We start from the raw sequence: 15,350 nt of genomic DNA, 5'->3' as shown, positions 1-15,350 counted from the left end.
CATCTCACTCACAACTCCCTCCTCGACCCCTTGCAATCTGGCTTCCGCCCATCACACTCGACTGAAACTGCACTCACCAAAGTAACCAATGATCTTCTATTGGCAAAGTCTAAAGGTCATTATTCCATTCTAATCCTTCTAGATCTCTCTGCAGCCTTTGACACAGTTGACCACACACTCCTCCTTGACATTCTACACTCATCTGGCATTCGGGACACTGCTCTTTCATGGTTTACATCTTATCTGTCTGACCGTTCCTTTAAAGTTTCCTTCTCTAACTCTAATTCTACTACTTTCCCACTCTCTGTTGGAGTTCCTCAAGGCTCTGTTCTTGGCCCCCTGCTGTTCTCGCTCTATACAACTTCACTAGGAAAACTCATTCAGTCATTTGGACTCCAGTATCACCTTTATGCTGATGACACCCAACTCTACTTGTCTACTCCTGATCTTTCTAATTCTGTCCTTTCCCAAGTCACAGACTGTCTCTCTGCTGTCTCCTCCTGGATGTCACAGCGCCACCTGAAACTGAACCTTTCTAAAACAGAACTCATTATATTTCCTCCTAGATCTTCCCCTGTCCCTCAGATATCACTCACCGTAAACAACACCACATTTCATTCCACCACACAGGCACGCTGCCTAGGAGTTATCTTAGACTCTCATCTGTCTTTTTCACCACACATTCAAACAAATCTTGCCGTATTCAACTGCGCAACATTGCTCGAATACGACCCTATCTCAGTTCAGAATTAACTAAAACACTGATTCAGTCTTTCATCTCCCGCCTTGATTACTGCAACTTACTCCTCACAGGTATTCCAACAAGTCACCTTTCACAACTCCAATCTGTTCTAAACGCGGCCGCTAGACTCATTCATCTAGCTCGCCGCTCAACGATATCAGCTGCTCCCATATGTATGTCCCTTCACTGGCTCCCAATCTCTTCTAGAATCAAATTCAAATTACTTACACTCACATTCAAGGCCCTTAATAATGAAACCCCTCCCTATATTTCATCTCTAATCTCCAAATACACTCCTTCACGAAACCTACGCTTTGCTTCTGATTTTCGCCTCACTTCTCCTCTGGTCACTTCTGCCCATTCTCGTCTACAAGACTTCTCTCGGGCTTCTGCTTTTCTCTGGAACTCTCTGCCACAAGCTGTCAGACTTTCTCCTTCCTTCCAAACTTTCAAGCGCTCCTTAAAGACCCATCTGTTTAAAGAGGCCTATTCGATGTACCTTAATTAATCATTGCTGTATCAAACATGACAAAGTGTTTATACAATCCTAATGTCTCAATTGTACCCTAACCTTTTAGTTTGTAAACCCTATTGTACTTTGTAATCCTTGTCTGTTATCCACCATTTATTCCGTTTGCTATAACTGCAGTAAAGCACTGCGTATCTTGACAGCGCTATATAAATAAATGATGATGATGATGGTTTCATTGTGATTGGCTACATTAAACTGTGCATTTCTATGAAGCAAAGAGATTGACTGGTATAATTTCTTGTTCATATGATTCTATTGGCAGAAGGGTTTATATGATGCATACATGTTTGATTGGTGTTACTCTGGTAATGTTGTTGGATGGTATAATCATCAGTCAATAAAGTTTATGAGTTTTGAAGGTGCATTTCTGGCCAAAAATGTCACAGTAAAAATTGCCATAATAACCGCCATAACAAGACTATTTTATAGCATAAATATTCGCAAAAACGTAATTTTTCGCCAGAAAAAGCTGGTTCCTTAACATAGTTACCGCAAGTGATCGCAATGACTTCTGAGCGTATCGCTGTTTAGTAAACTTAGTCGCTGCGAATATTCTGGCGTAAAAATATTCTCAGCGATAACATGCGGAAACTTAAAGTCAGATTTACCGCACTTTAGTAAACGGACCCCTGTCGTGATTTTTATGGTGTCGTTTTTATTCCTAAATTACACTGTTTATACTGCAAATTATTCACTCTACCATATACATTTTCATTCCCGAACCAACAAGTATATATTTTTTTTTAGTTGTAATATTGGTGTGTAGGCAGCCATCTCAGGCCATTTTGCATTGGTCATGTTTTCAGAAAAAGCTAGTGCTGCACCATGGAACTGCTTTCTAGCAGGCTATTGTTTCTCCTACTTAATGTAACTAAATGGGGTTGCAGTGGGACATGGATTTTTACTATTGAGTGTTCTTATATCTACCAAAGAGCTGTTATCTGGTTACCTTGCCATTGTTCTGCTGATGGGCTGTAGGTAGGGTTGCCACCTTTTCTGGAAAAAAATAACGACTTCTTATATTTTTTTGGTTTTTCCCTATAAATAACATTGGCATTGAGCAATATTTTTACCGGCCAGATGGCAACCCTAGCTGTAGGGGAGGGAAGGGGGGGGGGTGATATCACTCTAACTTGTAGTGCAGCATTAAAGAGTGACTGAAATTTATTAGAGCACAAGTTACATGTCTAGTGGCACCTAGGAAACTGACAATATGTCTGAACTCATGCAATATTTGAAAATTTAATATAAAAAAATCTGTTTTGAAAAACAGATTTCAGTGCAGAGTTCTGCTGGAGGAGCACTATTAACTGATACATTTTTTAAAAAAAAACGTGTTTTGCCATGACAGATTAAGATTACATTTTGGAAAAACGGTAAAAAATAAAAGATGGAAAGCAATTAAAATTGACTTTATTTCTGGTGAACAATTTGAAAGTGGAAAACCTCATTTAATGAAATTCTGGGATTCAGTCTTTTATTTCTCATAAACTATTTAAAAAACAACTGAAATGAAAAAGTCTTGAACAACCCCTTTAAGGAAATTTGTACTGGAAGGTTAAGGTAAAATGGACCTTACAAACAGGTGCTGAATAACAGTGTTGTGTCTGGTATTCTAGTACTTTATATTCAGCCACTTTGATCCACATTACCTTGTACCTTATCTTGCTGTCCCTAGCATGTCCCATGTATATAACTTTGTTAACACTTCACACAGAGATGGACATTTGTTAGTCATTTGATCTATGAGCTTAATTTTGTGTGTATATATATATATATATATATATATATATATATATATATATATATATATATATATATATATATATATATATATATATACCAAAGAACACCACATCTTCATTATATTTAGCTTGAAAAAGGAACGAAAATGTTCAGAAAGCTTGCTATGATTATCTTAGTGTAGGGACCTATAGGATTAACATGCCCCTATAGCTTTAAATCCCTACTCTTCCTCCTTTTCCCTAGTTGCTGGGCAAAAGCCCATGTATCTAGTTAGTTATTTACATAACCAGTGTTATTGGCCAAGAGGTGTAATGACCACTTCCTACCACACTTCCATATAGTGTTTGGAAAGGGGTGGATCTTCCTCTTTCGCTGCTGGTGTCCTTACCTACTAGATGTTCCCATTGAGCCTGGGTACATCAAGGCCCAGTAAAGCCATTGCCGTAAAGGGACCAGCACCTTTAGTGTTTGAGTCAGGACCAGGGAAACCCATGAACGAGGTTAGCTAGAGACAGGGTTATATCTGTTATAGACTCTCTAGGAGAGCGAGATAGAGAGATTATATAGCAAGAGCAGCTTTTTGCTCCACCGAGGATCTGTAGCAGGGAGTACTTCCCAAGGCTCCTAGATTGCCTTTAGTGCAGGGACCACAGTGGATAGGGTGTTAAGCTAGACTCCTTTTCCCTGACCACTCCACTGGCTGGGATCCGGACCACTTCAAGGTACATCTGCCTTGTATTCCTTATTACTACTTGACTACAATGCCTTATGGGAGTCACATTCCTCAGCTGTGTCATCCAACCTGTCTCAGCACTGCTAATACCATTTGCATATACCTCATATTGACTGTAAGTAACCCTGAGGATATTTGTCTTGTACAAATAAACTGTTGTGCTTTTGTTTCATAATAAGAATCTACTGGCTTCCACCTTTTCCTATTTTTATTGCAAAGCAGCCTTAGAGTTGTAGTTGCACTACATCCTGTCTGAAATCTTCCACTTAGCGATGGCCCTAGCCTGAAGTGTTGAGTCACATGCAACCCATGCTCCTATAACTAGCTGGACATTAACCCCTTTTTGGTCTGCCTAGCCAATTTATACCACCTTTTTGTTTGTTTTTTTCCATGTGACTGGCTACACAGAGAGACTGTGTGGCTTCAGGATGCTCTGCATATAGGAGATTTAACCAACAAGAATTGTCTGCTTGTCTGATATAAGGCAGGTGGTGTGTCCCTCCCCTAGAAGAGCCCTGGGTCTGCCTCATACTGTGCTTTATATGGGCTCTAGGATTACAAGAATTGCAACTGACAGAATACACAGAATGGTACTTTGTAGATGCCTATTGCAATGCATTTTAGATTGAGGATCTGTGACTCCCACAGTGATACCAGTGGATAAAGAATTTCCAGGGGTGTTTCTGCCATGAGGCAAGGTTAGCACCTTGCCTCATCTCCCCAGAAGTTACAAGGGGCGGCAAAAAGCGCTCCTGGTAACCTGAAGAGCCGAATTTCTGGTTATTAGACTAGAAATTAGTTTTTTCTAGTGCCGAGAGTGCAATTTTGCTTTCTGCGCTACCAATGCAGCCCCCACTGGACCCCCGTCAGCTCTCTTAAGATAAGCATGATGAGCGGGGGGGAGGAGCAGCATTACTGCCTGAAACTGTGCCTTTGAATTTACAATGGAGTCTGATGGTTGGATTTTTCATAATAGATTATTATTTTAGTTTGGGATTTCGCTTTTAAGGGTTCAGTTTCAAGGTGGATACATGTGCATGAATGTTTTGTTATATGGTTGCTTGGCCTCTGTCTGAATGGCTATAACATGTGGCCACATAGGTGAATGGCCAAACTGCACAGAAGCCGTGTAGGAGGGCCTATGACTAAGTGTTCGTAACACAAAACGCGTAAGGTTGTATTTTTGGACAAACTTTTCTACTTGATTTTATCTGCTTGGTGGAAGAATGCCTTTATTTTGAGTGCCTGCTCCACAAGTTTTTCGGTTGATCTGCTCCCTTTTGCTGAGGGCTCAGGGCGGAGCACCTGGGCCTCTTCCTTAATGTGGCAAGTAATTACTTTTCTGAGAGCTTTGATCCATTTATTCCTACTCCAAGAACAAATGAATTGCCTAATACATAAAACTCATTCCTTTCAAACTGGAAAACCTGGAGATTCCTCCTTTCCAATCAAGGATCCTTCATGTACTGTATCTTGTCTCTTCTATGGGCAAGCCAACTTTAGGCTATATATACTATCAGCAAGATGCAGTGATGCTTACAAACTGGTACTTTGCCATTGGCCCATGAACTCCAGGATTGTTTTAGACCCTAGAGGGCCATACAGTTACTGGTCTGTGTTAGGAATGTCCCATGTGCTAAAATGTCATTATGATAGGCACAATTTTCCTAGCAAAATCATCATCTGCTAGGCAATTACCTTCAAAAATATCTTACAAAGCCCCCAACATTTTTATGAAAGGATAGGGATATAGGATACCAGTGCTAGAGCGAAAATATTGCACCTTCAAAAAACAGGCTCACTTTTTTTTTTTCATATAAAAATAATTTACTAATGAAGCAATGTGCAAAACCTGTCTGCAATATTTCCAAAACAACATGTAAAATATACTGGGGACTACTAGGTTCCAACCTGCTATATTTTAATTATTTTGTTTTTACGAAACAGACAGCAGATTTATGACAAGGTAACAAGATTGGCAAAAGACAAAACCAGGTTATGAAAGCTTTTATTTTTGGACGAATATATATATTTATTTAAACACATTTTTGCTTATTTGCACACTGCATGATCATTTATCTGTTTTCAGCATGAAGAGATGATATATTTTTAAATGAATGGTTCAGGTCAAACCTAATAAAAAAGGCTAAATTCTCCTCTTTATAGGGAAAGCAAAGCCTCATCAAATGCCTTCATTCTTTTTCACCCAGTCTTCAGTAATCTCATGATACGTTGGTACTAGTGTAAAGATTTTGGTCCAGGTATGCTGGTCAGTCCCATTAGTCCATCAGGCTTACTGAAGAGAGCTTGTCTGGTCCCTGAACCTTATGTTAAAAGCAGCCTAACGGCTCTTAGAGACAAGCGTTTTTACCTGCACTCCCCTGCGTTCCGTTTTTCTGCGTTCAGCCACAGGGGCGCGCAGGAATAGACGCAGCCCCAATGGGGCTGTACTCACACAGGCGCGTGTAGGTGCCAAACGCAGGTTGAGACGTAACATGCTGCATTTTTCCTGCGTTCAGCTCCTACACGCTCCTGTGTGAGTACAGCCCCATTGGAAAAAATGTAATGAGTCTATTCCTGGGCTCCCCTGCGGCTGAACATAGAAAAACGGAACGCAGGGGAGCGCAGGTAAAAACGCTTGTCTGTAAGAGCCCTTAGAGATGAAATAGAGTGCAAGAAAGTTAATATTCAAATAACTGTTGGATGCACAGTACAAAGCCGGTACCTAAATTCAGGACAAATCCTTTTTACTGAGAACAGAGGTGCCAGTATACAATGCAACGCAGACTGCCTGGGCCTTCTACATTACAGGACCCAATAGAGTTGCTAAATAGGGTTAGTAAATAGCCCCCTAGGTGTGGATCCAAAAAAACTGTTTTTAATTAAAAAGACCTTATAATTGTTACGGGAACTATCTGAAAAGAGTTTGTATGTTCTCCCTGTGCATCTTTGGTTTTCCTTCTAAACTCCAAACTCAGAGGCAGGTTAATTTTAGATATACTCTACAGTCTGCATTTTCCCAACATCCCTTGATGTTTTAAAGGAGAACTAAACCCCCCCATTAATAAAAAATCCCCATCACCTTCTGTCCATTGCCCCCCCCTCTCTGCTTTCTCCCTCCTTAGTAACTCAGTGGGAAAAGTGTCCCTGTCATGTACCTTGGCATAATTATGCAGAGTAGCGCAGCGGAGCTCTTTGGCGCCATCTTCTGTATCTTCGGTTACTCTTTTCCTTCGGCAATCTTCGGAGCTTTCCGCACATGCGCAGTAGCGAGGATTCAGAAGATACAGAAGATGGTGCCGGAGACCGAAGGAGATGGGGATTTGGATTAACGGGGAGCTTTAAAAGCAAACATCCCCATTCCATTGTATTTAATGCTGTATCAGGGTAGTGCAACATTTGCACCAGGTCTTGTATACCTTTGTATCCAAATGGTTGCTATGGGTTACAAAACCTGGTGCAAACACAGACCTGTATTACTTTAATCAAAGTAAACATTAAACCGAACTGGCACTAAATGACTCACTGATACTGAATATGTTCGGAGTACCGAAACATTTTTATTAATATAGGGGGTTATTTATCAAAAGTCGAGGGTAGTTGTCAGTAAAAACTCGAATTTTGGGTTAAAAAAAAAATGGTTTTATACACCGAAGCTGGAAATAGCTCAATAGCGGTCATGTAGAAGTCAGTGGCAGAGGTCCCTTCAACCATGTTAATAGCCTTCATGTTCAGGGTTTTCTTTGCTCAAAAACTAATTTTTTTCACTGAAAACCCGATAAATTAGAGTATTCAGGGTTTTCAACCCGATTACACTGATTCAAGTTTATTTGAGGTATAAAAAAACCTCACAAACTTAACCTTTGATAAATTACCCCCATAATGTAGGCAACGGTTTTCAAAGGCAGTGTGCAATTTACAGCTGTATACTGGAAACAGGCAGGAAATGAACAATAAATGGTTCAAAAACCATACAAAATAAACATTATAAATACATAAAGGCCAACTGAAAAGGGTTCACCTAAAACATGCTATACCAAAGATGAATTTCTGCTTTACAAGGACCCTCAAATACAAGCTAAAGTAAACCTTTAAAATTAGTGAATGTAAAATTGAAGAGTGCTATTTTAAGTAATTTTGCAATTACACTTTTTTTTTTAATTCCAAGATATTAAAGGGATACATGTACAGTTAATATGATTTAGTATTGTTACAATAGCGCCACCTGCCGGTCAATTTCTGACCATAACAGCCAAGTTATGAGGAGAAAGAAAAGAGGGCTGGTTCGATGTTCTTCTGGTTAGGGAAAACAGAAACCTCAGATAACTTCTCACATCTTTCCTAAACAGAACATCATCAGACCAGCTAACATTCTTTCTGGACTACTTCATGGTCTGAAACTGAACAGCAGGTGGCGATGTTGTAAAATTAATTTAAACTGCACATGTAGTCCTTAAAGGAACAGTAACACCAAAAAAATGTAAGTGTTTTAAAGTAATGAAAATATCATGTAGTGTTGCCCTGCACTGGTAAAACTGATCTGTTTGCTTCAGAAACACTACTATACTTCATATAAACAAGCTGCTGTGGAGCAATGGAGGAAATCGAAAAATGGCTATTTGGCACAGGTTAACTAATGGATAACAGATAACACAATTAGACAGACAGAGCTTATCTGCTGTGTAACCTGAGCCTTTTCTCCTTTGAATGGCTGCCCCCATTGCTACACAGCAGCTTATTTATATCAACAATAGTAATGTTTCTTAAGCAAACATCAGTTTTACCAGTGCAGGGCATCACTGTATTATATTTTCATTACTTTAAAACACTTATTTTTTTACGTTACTGTTCCTTTAATACAGTGATCCCCAACCAGTAGCTCATTAGCAACATGTTGCTCTCCAACCCCTTGGATGTTGCTCCCAGTGGCCTCAAAGCAGGTGCTTATTTTTGAATTCCTGGCTTGGAGGCAAGTTTTGTTGCATAAAAACCAGATGTACTGCCAAACAGAGTCTCAATGTAGGTTGACAATCCACATAGGGGTTCCCAAATGGCCAATCACAGCACTTATTTGGCACCCCAAGAAGGCTTAATATCTTCGAGAAAAAAATTGCTTAGCACTTTTATCAACTTTACATTCACTTATTTTAAAGGTTTACATTTTCTTTAATAAACTGCTAATACAGTTTACAATTATGTATGCACAATGCTGAGAAACTGGAGCTAATAATAGAAAACTGTAATCAAGAGGGACGCATATTTCTGCACAAGCCTTGTGGACAAGCTGCGTAGCTACACAGCAGTTGCTTTTGTACAGACACATTAAAGTTCATGGAATTATTGTGTTACGATTTCTCATCAAATAATGATAAACGTTATTAAACAATTTCTGTGTACCATTTCTTTACACAAAATGTATACTTCTGAGAGTACAGGATCATTTAGTGTATTTATCAATTTAGAGACCTATAGGAAACAATTCAGGCATCGATTATTGTGCAGGTTTGTATACAAAAGCAAATTACGCGTGAGCTGTTGGCAGTGTGTGTTCCGCTTGGTTCATTTCTTGGCCATCTTGTTTGTTCTTACACCTGTAATAATATAAATTGGTTAGTGGATGTAATAAAGAAATAGTTCTCACTGAGATCCTTGTCATTTCATAAACGTACTGACTTTGCATTCCTTGCAAGTATTATAGGAGATGCCAGGCAGTGAAGATAATTAAAATGGTTGCTGTTTAGTACTGTCAAAATGAGCTCAAACCATCGGCATCAGTTAAAAAAAAAAAAAACTTTAAGGTGAGATTAACCTAAAGAAAATGTTACATTATCCAATTTATTTCCTAAAAATGAGTGCAACAGCGTTACCATCAATCAAGAAGCAGATAAAAGGCACAGGGCTGCCACCTAAAACCATCTTGGTCCAGTACAATAAGGTTAATTGACTCTCGTTTAGTTAGAGGACCCCATACCAAGGCTAGCTGTCCTGAGACAGAACTGAAAAGCATCTCAGCAGCAGTTGATAAAATAAAAGCCCCTTTCCAGCTGTTAAAACTTTAGCATTACCTGTCTATTTTCATATAATGGGAATCCCTTATACAGAATGTCTTGGAGTGACACATCATGCCCTTAGATCTACAGTTCTGCAGCTCTGGGCTAGAAAAAGAATTTGGACTAATCTTTGCATTAGCAGAAATCAGAGTATATTAAGATTTCTCGAATGTAGGAAACTCCAAGGATTCAGAGACTTACAGCAAAGCTTGCTTTTGACAGCTCTGGGAATAATTATGTATGGGTCAACTATTAACACTTCTTTATTCTAGATTACAGCAAACTGTAGGCCCTGTGTGTCTAGAAGAAGCACTGACCTGTCAATTTGTTTTATATTCAAGGGTTTTGTGTTGGCACATACGGTGCTATAAGTGAGCGTCTTCTCATAGACTGGGTCTTTACAAATACAGGAATATCACTCCAATATTCCCACTCCTCTCCCATGACATCAGTGAGAGCACAGTGATGGTTTTCTATAGTTAATATAAGAGCAATAGGTACATGGTGCTTTAATGGACATATGTATGTTTAAAGCACACCAGGGGAGGGGGTTCTGTTTTTCAAAGATCTGTAGTATAAACACATGGCAAAAACTTTGCCTGATACAACTGCCAATATGAAGGATAAGCCTGCAAAAACTTGACTTTAGAGTAATCACCCATTGATCCCACTTTTACAGACATAATAAAGACCACACAATGTCCACAATCCAACAATATATAAAAATACAGTTCCCAAAACAAAGTATGCCAGGCAAAAGGGATTACAACCATAACTAAATGCTACGATACTCAATTAAAGGGTCCAGCTGCCCATATCCCAGATAGATTTGACTTGCTGGGGGTACACATTACATGTCATGCTTGTTAATATACTGGGAGATGGAGGGTAGGTTATCCTGGGATAAAGATGTCTTCTGCTTTCTAGAGATAACATTTATGGGCTTTAAACCTTGTGCATCATTACTGAAGCTGGAATACACAGATGTAAAGCCAAAAGACTTTTTCTCAAACCACCGTAAAATTAAGATTTCTTAAAAAATTTCCTGAAAGGGGTCAGAATTCAACACCAATGGAACTAAACAACAATGCATAAATGTATATAATATATGTGTTTAAACTGTTGAGAAATGCACATTAAAGGCCTTCTTGATGATTTAAGTACAAATAAAGTACTTTAAGCTTACAAACATCCATAGAGTGCAGAACATAAACTGTAAGAAGCTCATCACTGCTCAGATGAGCTTACACCGTTAGAGGAACAGTGGTAAAAGTAATCAAAATGAGTGAACCTGCTTCAGCTCTTTAGCCCCAATTATATTCTCTGTGCACAAAAGTATACAGAAATTCATCAATGCCCAAACGTTTTGAGCCTTTATTTTGGGCTGCTTCAGGCGAAAAGGGTCAACAGAGCTTTGCACAGCTGCACCAGTTGTAGTTTCACCACTGTAAAAACTGCTGAGGTTAGGAGGAATTTTACACAATACAGATTTAGAATTAAAGATTTAGTTGATATTAAATGACAGACGTACATAGATATATTGCGCCTTAAGTTAGTTTGGAAATTAATCCATTTTTTAAGATGGTTAGTTATTTGTGTGTGATTTTGACTGGGACGTTAAGGTGAACACAAATCTTGTTTTGACATTTACATACCTTACTGCACCATACAACCTCTTGTTTTATGAGTGGGAGAATCAATTCCATCCTCTGTTTTATAGAGAGAAAAAAACACCGGACTATAGTGTAATCTATATCACTAATTAACAAAATGAAACAAATTGGGATAAGCAATTGTTTTCACGGAATAAAACCAGGTGTGTTCATGATAACCAGGAGAGATAACCTGTATACAAAAATAGGCCCTTGCATCTCCTTCAGGACCATGATGATAATGACCATGATGGTGCTCAGAGGGCTTTACTGTGCTCTTGGTTCTTACACCAGAATGCATAGCTTTTTTTCTGGCAAATAAGTTAAGGAAGTGCTGCTGTTATGCTATTGGGTTGACGTTTCAAATATATGCTCCTGCTTGGATGTGCTAAAAGAGAGAAAAGACTACAGGATTCGGAAAAGGAACATAAAAATAGAAAGCTAAAGGGGAAAAAACGCAAATCTGGTAGAAAAGTGAGAACTTGTAGTGCAGGAAGGAAACACAGCAAAGTATGTAAAGCCAAAGGGTGGTAAATATGAAAAGACAACAGTGGAAGGAAAGAGGAGAAAAAAGGGAAATAAGAGAATGACAAATGGAAAGAGAAGGGACTGCAATAAACAGAGCGTGAAAAAGGAAGAGACAAGTCTATGGGAAGGTAAAAATGGAAAGTAGAAGAACCACAGTGTACATGGAGAGAAGAAATTAGTAAGAAAGGTAAAAATAGAATCTAGAAAGAGAAGAGTAGTTAAAATGGACAGAGAAGAGGAGGAAACTGTGGAATTAAGAGGAGTAGAAGGAGAGACTAAAGTGGAGTGGTGAGAGTAAACGGGAGCAAAGAAGAAAAAAGTGGGGAGCAGAGTTAAAGGGGTTGTTCACCTTTAGTATGATGATGAATTGCAGAGCGATACAATTTGAAATGATTTTCATTTCTTATTATTTGTGGTTTTTGTGTTATTTGATTTTTATTCAGAAGCTGCAATTTCAACTGGTTGCAAACGTTCAAATACCCCAGCAACCATGCACTGATTTGAATAATAGACTGTAATACAAATAAAAGAGGGTCTGAATAGGAAGATGAGCAAAAAAAATAAATAAATAAAACTTCGCAAATTTGCCAGTGTGAGCTCTCAGACTTAAACTGCCCACATGTTGCTGCACAAGCTATTTAGCAGCTGCTCACAATGATGTAGGAACTCTGGGAAAAATGTAATGTTGTGGGTAAAAACATGGCAACTGACCACTTTAGCATTTTGCATGTTAACTTCATGTAATCTAGTTCTCCAGTAATCTAGTTCCAGCACTAGATGTATACAGAGTCTGTTTGGCAGATTTAAAACATGTTGTGTTGAGATTGTTAAGAAAAAAATATCAAGTCAGCACTAACCTATAACATTAGCCTTGTAAACCCTTCTATTCTAAAACACTATGAAAGAGGAGTCCTCTTTGTATTATTACAGACAGGAGGCACTTTTCTTCCCCAAGAATCAGAATAAAACACCATAATGCTATAATAAGTTTCTTTTTAGGATCAAATATCAATTTAACAAACTGAAGAAAAAACGTATCAATAATATTACCTTCTCTGTGTTTGGAACTGCTCCTTTTCTTTTTATGCTTAGAAGACCCTCTTTTAACCTTCTGTCCATCCTCAGAGGACTGGCGAAGTGTGGTGGAATGGGATGAAGTATTTAGCGGGTGTTCACTCGTGTTTTCTTGTTCTGGAGAACCTTCATCGTTCAAGGTTTTTTCTTCAACCTGAGAACTTTCTGTTGCTGTATTATTCTGAGTGTGTAGTGCAATATTGTCAAGTGCATTTTTCGGAGCCTGTGCTGATCCTTCAACCACTACACTAGAGTGAGATGGCTGGGAGCCTGCATCCAGTGCATTGTTCTCAAATTGTGGAGATCCATCAGCTCCTGTATGACAGCAAGATTGTTGTCCTTCAATCAGCGCATTGTTCTGAGCTTTGTTCAAGTTTCCATTACCGGTACTATACCGATGTGATCCTTCATTCAGTGCATTATTTTGGGTAGATGGCGATTCTTTAACCAATGCATTGGGTTTGGATGGCAGTGAACATTTGTCCTCCACAGCACTTGCCTTATGTTCCATCTGCATGGGTGTTTCATGGGACTCCTTTGAGTCCACTTTATCACTGATCTCTGAAGGCCTTTGGCTTTGATCCAATGTGCATTTATTCACTGGGTTACCATCTATATTGTGATTGTTAGAACGTTCAGTGGTCACAATGGCACTTTGTTCGTTAACAGATATGTCCGTACTTTGCTTAGAATTAGAACCTTCTTGAAGTGTAGAGACTGGAAGCTTTGCCGTTTCATCAGATATCTTTATTAAACAGGCACTTGTGTCCAGATTAATAGGTGCAATCACGACTGGTTTGTTGTCAACTTTTTCACCACAATTGTCTTTGGACTCCAATTTGTGTTCCACTCCATCCAGGTTTGAACTGGAATTGTTTTGTGGTAGAATTCCAACTTTGTCTTTGAGATATCAACAGAGAAATACAATTACTGTAATAGCAATTTACTCATCTTTAAAGGGGATGTAAACCCAACCATAAAGCCGTCCCACAGCACTCCTTAGTTTTCTATAGAAGTTGCTGAAAAACTTAAAGGGATACTGTCATGGGAAAAACATTTTTTTTTCCAAAATGAATCAGTTAATAGTGCTGCTCCAGCACTGAAATCCATTTTTCAAAAGAGCAAACAGATTTTTTTATATTCAATTTTGAAATCTGACATGGGGTTAGACATATTGTCAATTTCCCAGCTGCCCCAAGTCATGTCACTTGTGCTCTGATAAACTTCAATCACTCTTTACTGCAAGTTGGAGTGTGATCACCCCTCCCCTTTCTCCCCCAGCAGCCAAACAAAAGAACAATGGGAAGGTAACCAGATAACAACTCCCTAACACAAGATAACAGCTGCCTGGTAGATCTAAGAACAACACTCAATAGTAAAAACCCATGTCCCACTGAGACACATTCAGTTACATTGAGAAGGAAAAACAGCAGCCTGCCAGAAAGCATTTCTCTCCTAAAGTGCAGGCACAAGTCAAATGACCAGGGCAGCTGGGAAATTGACAAAATGTCTAGCCCCATGTCAGATTTCAAAATTGAATATAAAAAAATCTGTTTGCTCTTTTGATAAATGGATTTCAGTGCAGAATTCTGCTGGAGTAGCACTATTAACTGATGCGTTTTGAAAAAAAACATGTTTTCCGATGACAGGATCCCTTTAAGCACAGTTTCACAGTCTTTGATCCCCATGTTTGATCCCAGTGCAGAATTCTGCTGGAGCAGCACTATTAACTGATTCATGTTGAAAAAAATGGTTTTTCCCATGAAAGTATCCCTTTAAGGCTTCCAACTCCAATTGCAGGAACAGGGAGCCAGATTAAGACAGGTCAGCTGGGATTCTCATTGGAGGATTTTTTTTGCATTTTAAAGCAATCAATGGCTGTGGAGATGTTGCTAGACTACAGCTCCCAGCATGCCACAACCTTCCTTATATGTCACACTATTTTGGGATTTGGAGTCCAGCAACAACTGTTTAAAGTTTGTTGAATAGTGAAGCGCAGCAGGGTTTACTACCCCTTTGCATTTAAATCCGTCTTTGTTTTTTTCTGCTGTACTATTTTAAATTCCTATTACCAGCACAGAAAAACATTAATATGATAGATGCATAAAAGGGTTAGCAAATGAGGCTTGGATTGAGGGTTGGGAAAATCATTTCACATCAAGAAAGAAAACATTTGAGCTAGAGCAGGTCACAGGTATTTGTTAAAGGACATTGGTAAGTAGAAAATTACAAGAAAAAAAAAAGGCCCACCAAATAGCCAAATCATTCGAGTTTTATTCCTTAGCTTGCATAG

General features: G+C 38.9%; 1 protein-coding gene across 7 annotated transcripts in view; it reads right to left on the bottom strand.

The window, feature by feature from the left end:
• Positions 1-9,208: 9,208 nt before the first annotated feature.
• The window catches only part of inf2.L (inverted formin, FH2 and WH2 domain containing L homeolog), a 52,396-nt gene continuing 46,254 nt past the window's right edge, over positions 9,209-15,350 (bottom strand). For 6 of the 7 annotated variants that reach the window (XM_041573094.1, XM_018230612.2, XM_018230609.2 and 3 more), the window contains 3 exons: positions 13,034-13,957; positions 11,459-11,512; positions 9,209-9,344 (listed from right to left, as the gene is read on the bottom strand). In XM_041573094.1, coding sequence (XP_041429028.1) covers positions 11,460-11,512; positions 13,034-13,957 — 977 coding nt within the window. In that variant the 3' untranslated portion in view covers positions 9,209-9,344; position 11,459. The remainder of the gene's footprint in view (positions 9,345-11,458; positions 11,513-13,033; positions 13,958-15,350) is intronic. The other variant, XM_018230610.2, reaches the window with a different exon arrangement.

The sequence above is a fragment of the Xenopus laevis genome, chromosome 8L (genome assembly GCF_017654675.1).
Source record: "Xenopus laevis strain J_2021 chromosome 8L, Xenopus_laevis_v10.1, whole genome shotgun sequence".
NCBI lineage: Eukaryota > Metazoa > Chordata > Amphibia > Anura > Pipidae > Xenopus > Xenopus laevis.
This window is presented reverse-complemented; position numbering and strand designations above follow the sequence as displayed.